The sequence below is a fragment of the Anser cygnoides genome, chromosome 6, assembly GCF_040182565.1.
Source record: "Anser cygnoides isolate HZ-2024a breed goose chromosome 6, Taihu_goose_T2T_genome, whole genome shotgun sequence".
NCBI lineage: Eukaryota > Metazoa > Chordata > Aves > Anseriformes > Anatidae > Anser > Anser cygnoides.
Window position 1 is genome coordinate 7,040,205 of NC_089878.1, and position 16,996 is coordinate 7,057,200.

General features: G+C 36.7%; 2 protein-coding genes across 2 annotated transcripts in view; one reads left to right on the forward strand and one right to left on the reverse strand.

Annotated features, from left to right (window-relative positions):
• Positions 1-361: 361 nt before the first annotated feature.
• Positions 362-7,746, forward strand: ZSWIM2 (zinc finger SWIM-type containing 2). The gene is given in 12 exon segments (XM_066999337.1): positions 362-419; positions 881-943; positions 2,326-2,542; positions 2,826-3,081; positions 3,336-3,391; positions 3,393-3,414; positions 4,478-4,596; positions 5,912-6,004; positions 6,006-6,063; positions 6,769-6,815; positions 6,817-7,016; positions 7,019-7,746. Coding segments are annotated over 12 exon segments (1,698 nt in total). The 3' UTR covers positions 7,528-7,746.
• A 1,801-nt stretch (positions 7,747-9,547) lies between these two features.
• Positions 9,548-16,996, reverse strand: part of FAM171B (family with sequence similarity 171 member B) — a 37,799-nt gene continuing 30,350 nt past the window's right edge. The window contains exon 8 of the mRNA XM_048058315.2: positions 9,548-16,808. Within this exon, the coding sequence (XP_047914272.1) occupies positions 15,476-16,808 (1,333 nt within the window). The 3' untranslated portion in view covers positions 9,548-15,475. The remainder of the gene's footprint in view (positions 16,809-16,996) is intronic.

Consider the following 16,996-nt stretch of genomic DNA (forward strand, 5'->3'; position numbering starts at 1 on the left):
GAGTGAAAAAAAATTTTTTTTGGAAAGCCTATAGGGACAGTGACATCTCTTGCTAGTGACCGTGACACAACCCAAAAACCCGCCCCTTTCGGTGGCAAATGTTTTCAGAGCCGTTCTCCTCACAGAAAGCACGTGATAAACCAGGTGGATTTCAAGCGCGTCGAAAAAGAATCAGTGAGTACCAAGGACGAGGCGGCAACCCCCCTTTTTCTGAGAGGATGCTACTACCATTGACGAAAAGCACAAATAGCAGCCGATACTACAAGAAAGGCTGCCGGTTTACAGCTCCAGCCCCGCGACACCTGCGGGCAGAAGGCGGCAGCCACCACTCCGCCCGCCGGCCCCGGGGTCGCCTCACGAAATGGCGGCTGAGCCGCCGCCTGAGGCCGCGCGAGCGGCCTCTGCGAGCACCTCTGCTGGTGAGGGGGCGCGGCGTGAGGGAACTCAAAACGCGGCTGGAGGGGACGGGGGGGACGGGAGGACAAAGATAAAGCTGGTAGCTGGAGTAGTCGAATGACAGCCACGGTCACATCTGATAGATACCAGGCTGGATGACAGATATCAGGAAAGGAGAGATGGGTCCCAAGCACCTTACAGCCCCCAGAAAGGAATTGCAAAGCAGTGCTCAGCCCCATCACTGCAGCAAGTCAGGGAAGGGATAGGAATACATACGCAGAATGGGACTAACCCTTGTATTTTAAATATGATTTTACACCAATTGATATGTATTTAGCTGAATTTACTACAGCGAGATGACTCAGTGTCTCACATCACACACACTACTTGCTCCGTGCAGCTCTGAGGTTCTTACAAGGCTGCTCCAATTATATTCTAAAGTTGAACTAACAACTAACTTGATATCAATGTTCTTACGTACCAGATACTTTGGTTATAAATTGTAGGATTCTGCTGAAAAAATACCGATTACCAAGAGATCATGAATGTAAGTATTTGCATCACTTTTATGGCTTGCAGGTAGTTTACTAATTTTAAATGGATGAAGCATTGTCCTCAAGAGTTTCAGTCTTGTTCTTCCTCCTCTCCCACCTCCACTTAAAAAAAAAAAAAAAATTAGCGCTCTTGGACATTTTCCCATTAGTTTCCATTTTCCCCTGATACAGAAAACTTTGCATTACTTCTTTGATTACAGCCGCAATCTTGGGAAAAATGAAAACGCAGAATAGCTAATCAGTTGCAACAATTTCAGAGACGGGAAAGAAGGAATTAATTTAGAAAAACACCTTGTACCGAAGTTCATCCAAGTTAAACCGAGTGTTCTCAAGACACTCTTAGAGAGCAGCCACTGACATACTTGGTGCTTCCCCTAGTCTGAAATTAGCTACAGAAGTACAGCTCATCTTTTATATCAAAATAGCTGTAATAACTTTTCTAGGTTACTACACCATTTCTACTTTTGCAGCATCTAAACTGTAGTATTTGCAGCGTGCATGCTGTAAACGTCAAAAAGATTTTGTAATCCTTTACTCGTTTTGATATTTATCACTTTCACCCAAACCACAAAGCTTTCCAATACAGACAGTATAAACTGTATGTTAAGAAGCAGATTCTCAAGTACTTTCTTAGACTTCCTTTTCTAGGACTGGAGAAACTCCAGTAACTTCAATATCCGACAAAATAATTGGTGGAAATATCTTTTCTCAAGTAGTAACCATAACAAAGCAGCTAAATACAAACCAACCTTAAAGAATGGCCACTATTACAAAAGATACATTCAAAAAAAAAAAAAAGGAAGAAAAATATACATATGAAATCAACCATTTCATACATAGAAACTGGCTTGTATGTTTCTATCTGAACTATATTTTTTAGAAGATTTACTCTGAGGCTTTGTATAGGCAACAATTTCAGTAGACAGTTGGATTTCATCTTAACTCACAGAAAACTTCATACCTAGTTTCTGGCTGTGGAATTATAGTGGCATGTGGTATCAGAACTATATCCAGACTGTGTTTCAGAGAACAGAGTAATTTGCCCAAACTGTCTGTTTGCAGAGGAATGCCTTACCTTGTATCACTTCCCCCTCGCAAAAATAAGGAAACTTCAAGGAGAGAGCCCTTCAGTGTTTTACTGAAATGTCAGCATTTTGTTGAGATAAGCCTCTTGAATAAAATTGCATAGACAATATTGTAAACATTTTCTGTAGAAGCTGTAAAAAAAACAATTTAGATCATTTTGTAATATATACAATATGTTTCAGCCCCCACAGAGAAGGTCCTCACTGCATTTTATAGATGGAAAACTATTAAAAGTGAGCTAAGTAGAGAGTTCTGTCAGAAAAGCTAAAACTGTGTTTACTTTTGCTAGATGCTTCTAAGTTGGGTCTTCTTGAAAGAGAAATTGAGGAGATACTTGAGCGATTGCATCAGAAACCAACACAAAATGCAAAACAAACTCTCTTCTCACAAACAGCACATGAAGAGAATGACAGATGCATTCATCAGAAAGAAATTGACGAAAAGGATGTTTGTCCCATTTGTCAGGAGGAGTTACTAAAGAAAATGCTTCCCATCACTTACTGCAGGTTAAGTACACAATTTGTTCTTTGTCTTGCCATATATATCTAATTACAGAATTGGTGTTACAAGACCTGCTAATACTGCTACCATCAATACACAAGTAAGAATATCTGACTGTTACTGTAGCCCTTTTCCAATCTTAAAAATTTAGCAATCATAGGAGTTGAACTGTGGCTAAAGAATGTGGTAGAGAATGAGGAAGAGAAAAGGAAGACTGCTTAGTATTGCTATGTGATTTTTCTTACATGTTTATAAAAGATTACAGAAATAGCTATTTGTTTTCTGTAGATACAGCTGTGGTAACAATGTACACGTAAAATGCATGAAAATTTGGGCTGACCACCAAGATGAAACCGAGAAAGATTCTGTAGTGAAGTGCCCACTCTGCAGGGAAAAATTTGCACCTCTAGAGCTCATACCAGAAGAATTTAGAAACTCTGACCAGCTTGTGACTGCAACAGAGAAAGCGAGACTGGATAGGCACCTTGGAATCCCTTGCAGTAACTGCAGAGTATTTCCAATTGTGGGCAAGTGCTACAAGTATGTATTTTTAAATCCAGATTTTGACAGTGTTGTGTCTTTGAGTATCTCTCTTAGCTCACTGCTTATTCCTCTGTCTTTATTATAAAGAAGTGACTTCATCTACAGTGTAGAGAGCCCATCTCCAAACAGTGCTGTATGTATTTGGGATTGTCCTTTTCCGAATCATAAATTTACCTACTACTTTATCAATGCATTGACTGTTTGCTATTCTAACTCCTTGTTCTGTTGATGTGGTTTTGTTTTTTTTCCTTTTAGGTGCACTGGGTGTGCTATCACCTATGCCATGAATGTTTCATTGGTTTCTGCCATTCTCCACGTTTTTCTTTTTAGACAGGTATCAAACAGGTTTTCTTTGTTGTATCCTATGCTGACCTTTATATTAATTGATTTCATTTCCTCTTATGCAAATCATGCAGACACTGCATTAAATTAAACTTACTTTGCTACAAGCGAAGTGGCTACAGAAAGATACTGAACTAAGAAAAAAAACAAAACACCACCTTAAGCTATGAGCTTAGTTGCCCTCTGCCTGTGTATGTTGCATAATGGCACCCTCATATAGGCAACTGCAAATGCATACTAGCTCACTCAACCACCTTTCTGTTTCCTCTAGTTAAATAACCCCTTCCAGCTGGCAAAGTAATGCAAAAAAAAAAAAAAAAGAGCCAAAGGAACCAACATTAAATGAATAGATTTTGGAAGGGCTTTGAGCTCTGTTTGTCCAGGGCAGAAGCACAATGAATCAGCATTAGAGTTCTCCCTAATTAAATTTAACTATACCTTATTAAATCCTCAGTTGTATTACCCGGAACACCAGTTACCTTCTGTAAGAGGCATACCTGAGACAATTACAGGCTGGTGGCAGTTTGTAGCACTTATTTGGAGAAAACATGCTGACAAGATAGTTGCTCAGAGTCCAGGAATAGAACAAGAGTACAAAGCCCTCAAAAATAGCTATCAGTGAAAACGTATATATGTAGTTCTACAGATAGTGAATTTGGGGTATAGAAGAAGCAGCTATGTAGCATCAGAGCAGTGAAAAATTAGTAATCATATTACCAGAACAACCATAATTGGATATAGTCATGCCTTAAAAGTTAATTTTGCTGCCACTTTGTCTTAGGATTTCCAGAAAAATCAGCTCTTCAGGTTTGCCATTCACAAAAGACAAACATTGAGAATGTCTCCAAGTTCTAGCTGAAGTAAATCTTTTCTGTTCCAGCCTTTGGCAAAGGTCTGCGTAAGAGGTTTCACTTAAGACAGCTAATTTTATTTGCCACACCAAAAATAGTTAGGGAACATATTTGTTGTACAACTTGTTCTCTGCCGTTCTTTGCGTTGCTTCTAAGTGTTTACATCTTGAGTTCAATTTATCTCAATCCTTTTGCATGTTACAGAAGAGAAATAAGAAATGGAGAGCTCCTGAACAGCTTTCAGAATTATCAGCCCAAGGAGCAATATCTAAAAGCTTTAACTCAGCAAATAATTCTAAAGAAAAGCTATTTTATCTTTAGAAGTCTAAGAACTTGCCCTTTTCTCTACTATCTAGTACGACAACCACGAAACATTCAATAACATTTTCTTTAACAGTATCTGAAGCAATTGTAAATACTATACAATAAAATATACAATATAATATACAATTATATACAATATATACAATATACAATAAAATATACAATTTTAGCAATAAATGTATTTTAGTGAGAACATATTCTTCTAATAATTCTAATGAAGCAACAAGTTGCCTTAGCATAGTTAAAATTATATATATCTGGCAAATGAAATGATTCTCCCCATGTAGCTTAGAAAAATCACAGCACAATACTAAAAAAAATACATTTTCAAAGTGAAAATATCCCTTGCTTAATAGTATTTTTAAAAGTGCCATCAATTTTTCACTCAACAAATTGGGATAACAAATGCAATGAACAAACTTCAGCTGACAGCTTTATCATACAGAAACAAAACAGATGATACAGAGAAACAAAATCTTTTGATCATCTCTGTTACCTCAACATACAAGGATTCTTATCAGAAAAACAGCACAAACTGATGTAGGTAATGCATGCATAGAGGATTAAGATTTTAAAAATTTGATAATTCTAGGATCATCTCAGAAATGACCCAGTACTACCCAAAGAAATCATTTCTGATATTCTGATATTTCTGTACCCCTGTATTATAAACAACTGTTCCAGGTAGTAGTAGTTCTATACCATATAACAAGTGTCACATCTTAGAAGATGATCATGTTCTTATCCTTATCTTATGCTTTTATCAAAAATATAAAAGTTAAAGCTACTTAAAAGGATTACCTATTGAGATACTCATTCAGACATTATTTACTTCTAATTCAAAACTAGAACCACCAATTATTACTAAAGCAGACTACAGGATTAAGTTTAGTCTGATACCACAATTTCAAGCCAAAGGTAGTTTTGCATGAGAATATTTGCATTATGAATTCTGAGCTTGGATTTCAAAAGCTCATAACTCATAGCTTTTGTTCGGGAAAATTGATGTAGAAATTATTGCATGAAATCCAATAGCTTACATTATGCAACTGCTCAGGCTAAGTGAACATACTAGTTGGTGTCCTGAGAGATCCAAGTGTCTGTTCATGACTGCCATACTGAGATCAACATCACTGGAATGACTTGCACAGCAGCTCTGGTTTAGCAGACTGGTTAGACTATCTAATTATTAGAGGTATTATTACAGAGAAGCCTTTGTCAAAGCCAATTTATCGTTCTGAAGTATTCATCTTTAGTTGCTATTTTTCTTAATTCACTGTGTTGTTTTTTTTTTGTTTATTTGTTTTGTTTTAGGACTACTTGTAACCCAAAGAACATTGTGAAGTCTTTACCTGTTATTTTAGTTAGCAAACATAGTAATTTACTTGCCCCAGGTATTCAATGTAGACTGTTTGAAGAGCTTTCATCTTGGTCAGTATGTAAGACTCCTACCATGTAATCACAAGGTAAGAGGTTAAAACAAGTGCCTTAAATATTAAAGACCAAAATCTTCACATAACTGTTAACTTGTAGCACATCAGACTGTGCAGTTGACACTGATGTCATCCATAGCTACGTAATTTGGAAGTATGTAGGACCCAGCCAGCCTTTTAATTTCACCTTTGTTAGTTTGTACCAGCAGCCTTAAGCAAGCCCACAGAAGATAGCCCTTTTCAGATTTACCTCATTCTAGTTTACCTGATCAGAAGTATTTTCTTTCATTGATAACCTGACAGGAGTAATATAAATCCAAACTTGCAGTCCCAGTAATTACTATTGCCCTTTAGCCCAGACTTAACATGGAACACAGTCAAAAGGGGAATTAAGCTCAAAGAGAAAGCTACTAAGGGTCAGTGCTGATTCCCCATTTTAATGAGCATGTGTAATCTTATTCTCTGACAGTAACTTCATTGTTGGAGCACCTTAGGAAGTGTGATCTAAATACCCAGTTTATAGCAGCCTGTAATTTTTTAATTAGCTTCCTTTAGCCTGATAGCACCCCAAACTTAGAATGCATTCATTCTATGCATCAGCAGCATAGCACTCAGTGAAGTTCCTCTTGGTTTGCATTCAGAACACTTGAAGAAGAGTCTTCTTAGAATCACTGTTACATTGATTAGCCCATATATAGTTAAGAAATATTATGCAAGAGGTGACCTTTGTCTTTTAAGTTTCACAGGGAATGTATTGACAGTTGGCTACTATACCGAAAAAACACATCCCATTGATGAATATGTTGTATACAATCCTCTGACTTGGAAGGATACACCAGCCAAACAGGAAAACTTCCCAACAGGTTCTCATACAAGTGTTAGAGAACTTGTAAAACAAAGGAAACCGGAAATGTGTCTCTCTGGAAGTCAATTTTATCTCAAGCAAGTATCATCTGAACATACGTCAGGAAGTTCTCAAAGTAGCTTCAAAAACTTTCTAATAACAGCGTGCCAGAGACTCAAAAGGATTTAAGAAGTTTTAGCGACCTCCATCTAGGTGATTCTGATAATAACAGCAGCAGAACTCTATGCAATTTTTCTAGGCACGGTGAGGATATTTCTCTAAGCTCTTGCGAGGCAGCATTTTCTGCGAAGTCCAGCACCATTAGGAAAGCTGACATTCATAATGCTTTCAGAATCCCACATCGGTTTGACTGCAGCAAAACAAGCAAAGCATTTTCTATTAGAAAAGATGACTCTGATAATTCCACAAATGAAAGATACCCCAGGGAGCTGAATTTGGAAATCAATTTGTGTGCAACAAGCCATTCTTCAGAAAAAGGCAGTAAAGATATGGGAAACACCAGCCACCAACAGAGGCTCCTAACAAGGCGACTGCCTAAAGATAATCATCTTAACTTTAAACAAACAAAAACAGATTTATTGTTGGAAGGAATTCCACTGCATGCCAGCTCACGATTTTCTTGTTTTAAATAACACAGCTATATTTTTACTTCTATAATCCATACACAGGATTTCTTAGAGACCAAGATACAAGTTAATAAGTGAATAATCCCATGGCATGAACTGTAGATACTACAAAAACTAACTCACTGCTGTTCAGTACTGCAAGAAATATTTGCATTAGATCATCTCAAACACAGGAACTCATCTAGCTGGGGTACACATTTCAGAAAATAGCTACATACTTGTAAAATTGTCACCGTTTCTTATTGGCAAGTTTTTAAATTTCAAAAAGTAAATTACTCAAAAGAAATGTAAAATACAGAGAGCTTTTATATTCTTAAAGACCAATTAGATCAAACTTCTTATTTAGAGGTGTAATAAATGAAGCCAGACTGATTTTAACATTATTGCTGAAAGAGTCATATCAAATCTGCTGTTTTCAGTGTGCAATAATAAAAGCAAGATAGACAAGAACCTATTTATAGTGTCAGGTACATTCTGTAAGATCTGCTATTGCTTACTGGTAATTAATTCCTCAAAAGAGGAGCTAAGCCTTGAAACAGCATACAGGAACCACAGCTATTTTCAACCATGTATAGATGGCCAAGCCAAAGAACTACCAAGTGTAACAATTATTTCCCAAATGGCAATATAATAAATTTTAATTTTAGTAATTTCAGTTTTCTTTAAGGTCTAGGTTCCCAATAAGCATAATGAAAATTTACATATATTGCAGGCATTCAGGTTTAAATATAAACGCGTATGGAATAAGAAATACTAAGTTTAAGTTAATTACAGTTAACTTTTTTTTGGAAGCTTGTCCAGATTTGAGATTTGACTTTTTCTAATTATATTTCCTTGTTCTTAACAGAAATCAAAACCAATAGCAACTTATTTAGAACAAACATCAGTATCATCTACTCACACAGACTTTAATTGATATTTAAATGAGTAGTCTGTACAGTTTGAGTTCTGTGTGTTTTTGGCTTTTTTTTTTGATGATGTTTTGAACCTTCTGTCCATTTTTTATATAATTTGCAATTACAGATTATCTGATGACCCAGATATTTCGTTTACACACTGAAATGAAATATGTCAGAAAACACAGTGTTCTTTTATTGAATTGGAAATAAAATTCATGAGATTTCTTTAGTTTCCTGTAAAGAGAAAGCAAACTCCACCCATTTTGAAATACCTAGCGGATTTTCCATGAATTTAAAGAAAGCAAAAGAACTTTTCAGGAAAAGTTCAAACTAAATTATTCCATGAGAGTAAGAATGCCAGGAGTTTCCTAGAAGACTGTGGCTTCTCAGAGCATTAGAGAAATGATCACAGAACACATGTAAGTGTCCCTTGTGGCAGGAGAACCTTTGCAAAGTGCTTGCCTGCAGTCTTGTAGGGTTTCTGAACAATGATGAAACTATTGAAATATGTCTTTCGTGAAGTTTAGAAAAGAGAAAGGCTTGAGAAATACTAGCAGTAGATAAAATTAAAAACAGGACATTATACCCTGGAGTTCCATTTAAGCTCTTCTATATCACAGAATCGTACTGTTCTTCTACCTGGATTCTACTCAGATAATCTACTTAGAGATTATTCGTAGTTGGAATTGATGTCTGTCTTCTGCATTGTGCAGACATGCAGAAATCTTTTATTTTTTCCTCAGAGCCACAGAAAACTTCTAAATGGAAGACTGGAGAAGAAAGATTATGAGCAAGAGCAAAACCTGAAATAATATTCTTGTTCTCTGGATACCCCTTTCCAATTAAGCAAAATCAATTTACACTGTAATCTTACTTGCACTAACCAAGGAACAGTAATCAGATTTAACATGGATATAGAAGCCTTTCTTAACTAGAAATGGGACAGAGAATATGACTGAATTAGAATTGGTAAATTTTTAAGGACAATAAGACTTTTATCATTAGAATTATGGTGATGAGAAATGCAGTCTTTTAGTGTTATTTAGAAAAGAAGTGTTACACGAGACAAATACATTCCTAAACAATGTATTATTTCAAAGACATTCAAATAAAAGTTAAGGGACTGATGACTTTTTAAAACTATTTTATTATATTGCATAAACTATGACATTTTACAAATCTTAGTTACATTTTTAGCAATAGACACACTGATACTGTAAGAGATGAAAATACACCTCTGACAAAATATAAAAAGGTAGAAATACTTAAAACCTGGATGCTGAATATCAATAATGTTTTAAATGAACCGTACCTGCTCTCGAGTGTTTCTGAAAAAGACTGCCACAGTAATGAAGTGTCTGGTGATTGTAAGGCTCCAACATGCAAGGTGGTGACCACGGCCAGTGTCATCAGCTCACCTACGTTTCAGCACCTCAGTAATGGTCTATGATCTCCATGCTCTGGTGTGCACGAAAAAGTGTCTTTTTACACAGTAGCAAGATGATGTAAAAACAGTACTGTTCTAACATAGACTGAAGTGCAACGAGTGCCTCAAAGGAACGGAATCAGTTAAATTGAAGAAAAAAGTACCACTGCACTTTTGGGGAGGTGCAAATATAGAAATGTTTGATAATCTTAAACTGACTGAAAAAAAAAAAGTTATATTTGGTAAAATCATTTTTAAGCTGAGTGCTAATGCTAAAAATTATAAATACAGCTTTCGCCCACCAGTCTTAAAATAATGTGAAGACATCTTTTTTTCTTTTAAATAAACATAACACACAAAGACTGCTTTTAAATGAAAACAAAGCTCAAATTAAAAATCTCTTAACCAACCTTTCATATGAATTCTTTATCAGAAATGTACCTGCCCACAATTAGAAGTGCGGCACAATTTAGTAAGAATTCTATAAAAGAAGGCTCTTTTTTAACTCTGTAGGCCTACCGTTGTGTTTTGCATATGTATAATTCCACCAAATTTTAAACAAAGAGAAGCTTTGGTTATGTACACAATGCAAGTTACGCCCCAAAATGAGATACAAATTGGTTCTAGAAAACAGAAATTAAATATGTAAGTTGGTATAGTTTCTGCTTCTACTGACAACAATGGTTAGCAGCTAAAAAAGGATTTTTATTATAATAATAATTTGTACATATAAACATATTAGTTTCATTTCTGGAGTTAAAATTCCAGTCTCATACCTGTAAATCCAGTAACTTCAGGATGCTTACTCTTAACTTACGAAGTTGAATTGGATCCCATATGTGGATTTTTAAAAGATACTACTATTCAGATTGCTAAAGATATACTTTAATTTCTTTTCAAACATAAAATACAAAAGAGACGGTGTACAATCATCATCATCATGCAGGAGTCAGTATTCCAACATAAAAACACTATATCTGCCTTTGAAAATACTATAAAAGCTACAGAATTGCAAGTATGAATTAGTTGGTTTTCATGGTTGGTTTTTTTTTTTGGCTAACAGAAAAAAAAATACCTGTGCTTTTCCGATAGTCAGGTGTTCCACTGATAAAATAAGTCTGATGAAAGACAAAGGCACTTCAGCAGCCTAACTTCCTTTCAGATTTTCCTAATATGCAATGTTTCGTACGCAGTAATAGGCAACGGATGTAGTTTACTGCATTTTAATTTGTACACTGTTATGAGTAATACTGTTAACCTGTTTTGCATTTTAACTAATGACAAGAGTTTCAAATGCTGTCCAATCATTTCATCCTCTTTGGTACAAATTACTGCTCAAAAACAAAGCATACCACTAAACATTTTCATTCCTGCATACTAGATTATCTTTTGTGCATCATCTCTAGCTCTGCATTGGTAAATAATGTCCCTAATCATCAAATCAGTTGTGCTTTCAGGTTTTTAAGATATCAAACTTACAATTTTCTGACAGTACTATGAAGATTTTTCCTGTTAAACTAATGGAATTTTTAACCCCCCCCCCCCCTTTTTTAATACCTGACATTTGATAACAATATGAAAATTACTATCAATTAGCTTATTCTAGGGAACATATCCAGTCTAACACACATATACATTATTTCATCTGATCACTTCCATTATTATACATCAAAGTACTGATCTGTGCCACATGAATTAATCTGCAGAAGCAGGCCTTCGCTAACTCCATTAACCACCTCATTGAAAACAGGTGACACCTGGAACTGGTACACCCATCTGCAAGAAGAATCTCAACATCATGATAATGTTTTGTCTTTTCCACCTATGTGCGTATCGTGTACAGTATCTGGAATTAAAATTTTTAGAACACAGTGTAGTCAAACTTTTTTTTTTTTTAAGAAGAAAGGATGAGAAAAAAAGAATTCCAGTCACTAAGAGGTAATACAGGTTTCTAGTGCATAAATTCCAACATACAACTGGAACATGAAGACTCAGACAATATATTCTGTAAATACTGAATATAAATATGAAGAATTCTAAGTATTTTAGAGTATACAGCTTTTAAAATCCAAGATTTAATGCTCATGATAGGGCCAAGGAAGAACTCCCTGTCATTGTGTGCTTAGGGGCATTAGCAATTTTCACACACTTACCTTCCCATATACAGCTATGGGAATAATATCTCTCTACAGACTAGCTTCCCATATTCTGACACAGAAAACAAGTTATATGTTTATTTTGCATATAAAACTAGACTTTGGAAAAGTCTTCTAAAGTGTCACCAGCAGCATAAAACATTATGTGATAAATGCCAGCAAGTTACACACACAAATGTTGGTACGTGGGATCTACAAAGCAAGGAAAGATAGCTGGTCCTTGCCTGGCATGGATAGAAGCAACAGCTAAAAACAGCCTTGGAAATGGTATTATCAGAACTGCAATGTGCACTCCCGAGAAAAATTTGAATACTCTACTAAAATAAATGCTCATTCTCTCGTTAGCAAGAGAAGGGCAACAGTCTAGTAGAGATGGCAATCCACAACGAAGATGTTAATAGAAGGTGTCCTACATGGGGGTGCTATGGCTACTCTACAGCCTCTAAGGACATGTATTTACATACAGCTAAATCATCTCTATTGAAGATGAGAATATATAGATCGTTATTTCAGAAAGAAATTTGTCTTGCTTCCTGCTACCAAAAAGTCTAGCAGCAAGAAACTCTTTCAAGAACGTGTTCACCTCTGAGTTGCTTTGCTGCCTAGAAGCTGAAGTGCATCGCTTACGCACGGTCTCTGAAGAGGCCATTCTGTATGTCCATTACCTGTATGTCCAACGTAAAATTGTGACTAGATCTAGACAACCAAAAAGCTCATTTAGACTCGATGGTTTGAAAACAAACTCCACTTTTCGCTCATGACCCACTGGCATAGCAGACAAGAACCTGCACCAAATCAGTACAACTTTTGGTACCGTTCTTTTAAAATCTCGTACTCATACATACTTGTGTTGATCTTTTCAACATTTCTAATCCTTTTTCTTTGGTGCCCAGATACCTACTCTGATGCAGAACAGGAACGCTGGAGTGCAAAATTTAATTCCTCTGAACTCACATGAATAAAGCCACGTACTGTAGTCTTTATCTTTTGATGTTTTAAGTAAGTTTAAGGAATTAGGTGGTCTTGATATCTTACAATGAAAAAATGCATTAAAAACAACAAAAAATCTGCTATATATTTAATTTACCGGATCTGAACAAAATTAACAGACATCTCACTTGAATTTCAACAACTTGAAATCATTGTCAGGGACCTTCTGTTAATTTCAACAGAATATACGATGCTATCTCTTTGAAAAGGAACTCATCAGCACTGATGCAACTCTAAGGAAAGTATTACTAAGCCTCGAAAGCCAAAGCTTTCAAATCAAGTGTGCATCTATATGAAAATATAGATCTGAAGATATATAATGGATAACTAAAAGTATGTAAACAAAGCAAAGGATGAGAATATCACCACTTTGGGCTAGGAAGTTAGTCATACACCAAATCCAGTGAAACTGAATACAGAAAAATGTGTATTGTAAAAAATCATTTGGTACAGGAAAGGTGAATTACAGTTACCTAGCGAAAGTACCAAAGGCATGCTAATATGGCAAGCAATCTTAACATCTAAAGTAGATGAACGGCATAATTAAACCTAAGTCTTCTGGCCAAACAAAATCACAGACACCAGAAAAAGTTGGACTAATGTACTGCTATTAACATTCTGGTTACCCTATGTGTTCTTCTACAAACAACACCATACAACCAACAATCCCAAAAGAACAGACATAGCTCACAACACAGTTTCCTGAGTCAATGCTCCCAGAAGTCCAGCCACACAGGACAGTTCCTGACTCTGAGCATCATGCTGCCACATCCTGACTGCAAGGTTGGGATGGATCTTCATATGCACCACCACCTTTCACTCCCTATTTTTCCTGTAGAAAGAAATCCTGAAGCACGGGCACAGAAAAAAATCGGGGTGTACTTCAACAACAGTAGATAACTGGCAGGGGAATCAGTACTACAAGAAAGACAACTCAGTGCACCTTACCTCACAATTTACATACAGGCATAGTATGCTTGGGTCTCAGTATTGAACCTAAACGACTACAAACTACGGGAAATATTATTATAAAGCTTTTTTAGGATGATTTGTTATCAAACTGCCAAAGCCAAAATGCTGAAACTTATTTCATCAGGGAAGCATCTTAAAAGCCACGGAAAGACATCCTATACACCATACAAAGCACATTGAGGTGTTGTGTATGCTTTTCTGTTAGCCAAAGCTGAAACTATCACTTTGACAAAGATGAACATAAAAATAAAGAATATTCCAATGGCCTTTTCCTTCCTCTATACATATCATAGTTACATTTCATGCATTCATGACTTTTGGTACGTTTAACTCTAAGATGAGTCATAAGTAGTATTTATATTGCATTACAGACCAAATTTTAAAGTCTGCTTCTCATGCTCATAAAAACCCCAATTTTTGAAAGCCTGCTTAGCCCCTCTACGATGCACAACCTGGGACAAAAGTAGCTCAGACTAGCAGAATGTAGGCACATAAGCCTACAATTATCATCATCTTTCTTTTTTTTTTTTTTTAAATCATAAAATAAAAAGCAACAGCTTTCCCATTAAAGGGAACTATTACAAAGGCATAACTTGTCTAAACTTACTTCCTTTTTCATTATGGGCCGAACTCTTAACATATATCTGCAGGAATTCAAGACAGTTCTGGAGCAAAACTGGTTCAACAGTAGGAAAGAAGAGATTTTAACTGATAAATGAAGCCAAAACAAGCCACTAGGATCAGCAGCTTCAAATGCTAACAGAACCAGTCCTTTTCTGCTGAGGTGGACAATTCCTAGCAGATGCCAATCTTCAACATCCACAGCTTGTATCAAGAAGGACTAAAACAGATGGGCAACATCTTAAGACAGCAGAGACCATGAACTGAAGTGGCCACACAGCTTGTACATGTCTCCCTGCTGGCACTGCTGTTTGGAATGGTAACCTTTTGCACATGGATGGACACAGAGAAAGGGCAGTGATGCTATAGAGCTCTGGTGATAAATCCAACAGAGCTCTTGTGCTGGTGTCACGGGACTACATGATGAAGCGTTGTACATCATACAAAGTAGCAACAGATACCTAGAAAAGTTCACATATAAAATACTGTACAGATGGTCACATTTATTAGGAACAAGGCTGAGGAATGGCTTCAACCACTCTGCCAATGCATTAGCAACAAGTAAAAAACAAAAGATGTGCCTACATTTCTCGCTGTGCATTCTGAGAGGTGCGTCCAAGAATGACAGGCTAATTAAAATGTGGGCCTTCCCTATACTGCCATCAAAATTAGGAACTGGAGAGTTTTAATTTGTCTTTTCCTGTAATCAATTCATATTGAATATCAATTGCCCAGTTGAAGTAACTCAAACTGTACATTAAAAAAAAAAACAACTTTTCTTGATACTAGAAAACAACATTTCCCTTGTAAACCCAACACTGCAGAATTACGCAAGCAGCCAAGAGGTCAACAACCAGCAGGGAGAGCAACAGCACAAAGCACACTGTGTTCTAATTTATAGGAATAAGTGGCCTCTCTTCTCTTTTCTTCCAAATATTTGTTTTGCTATCTCTTTTGGTGATAGGTGGTCTATCCCTTTTTTTAGGTGAAGGGATACTGGATTCCTGACTTCCTGACACAGTTTTTCTTCTTAGACCTTCTTCATCGTGTTGTTCCATGACTGGCCCATTCCCACCATCCAAAATGTGCCTCACAGCCTGGTCCTCTGGAGTGCACACAGTGGTCCCACTTTCACTGCTACTCAGATCCAGATCTTCCAAGTAAAGGATCTTTGAGTGTGGCATATTTTTTATGAAAGTTTTTTCTCTCTCCAGTTTCCTACTAGGATGATGCTCGTTCATGTCCACACCAGAGTCCAGACTGGTATCATTACTCTCTGTTTTTCTGCCCTTTTTCAGATCTATAAAGGAATGCCTCACTTGAGCTATTGGCTTTCCATCCAGGGACACAAACCACGCTCGAGGGTGCGGAGATGGCTTTCCTTTAGAGAGCTCCAGTAATGTTTGTTCTGAGATGCCTTGAAGTTCAGATGAAAACGGAGTCATTACAACTGCTTCATTCAACGTCCCAGGAACAGAGACGGATTCCAGTAAACTATTAGTGTACCGGCCCCAGCTTGACGTTTGAGAAGGTAAGCCCTGTTCACCATCTAATGTGCTTTTTTCATCTCTGCAGACAGAAGGCTGTGGATGAGAGTGCACCGGCATTTTCGGTAATGTTTGCATGTAACCGTCTCGATTCACGGGTTCCATCATGGGGTTATATACTAACTGCCCTTTCCTTGGCAAAGTTGCTGATTTAGCAGCATGCAATTGTTCTGGGGAATGGAAAAGGTCAGCAGTTTGAAGAATAGCAATAGGTTGATTGTAAATATGCATTAGATGTTCTGGGATATGGGAAAGCCCATACATCTCCTCTTGCAGCGTAAGATACCTGTTTTGGTCTTGAATGTCCCTAGGAACTTGGGAAATAGCACTGTTGCTATGCTTTGGCTGCTGTAAGTGTCTGATTCCAGCATTAGGCTCCAATGAATGTTCTGAATTTATTGACTGACCAGTTTGACAGGCTGACTGATAAGAAGCATCCTCGTTGTAGATTTTAAAGTTGTCTCTTGATTTTCCATCTTCTGTGTCTATGGATATCCTTCTTTGAGGACTGTATGAAGAGATCTTCGGTGGATATAACTGAGACTTATCCTCTAACTTTAAAGATCCCTTGGCTGTATTGACGTGATTTATGTGAGTTGTTGACGTTGTCTGGTCTTTTTTCACAACATCCAGCTTCGTATTTTTTTCCTTCTTTTGTGTCCGACCACATTTGTCCCTAAGCAAAAGAAACGCAAAGTGACTGCAGAGCATGCTAGGAAATACTAACTGTTCACTACCATAGTTGAACATTAGATGTTGGTTAAGAAGTTACTAGTCACAAACTTAAAATGAAGTTCTGTAATCACCAAAAAAAAAAAAAAGGCTATATATATTGGACCTTAGCGTATAGAGCAAACAAACTGA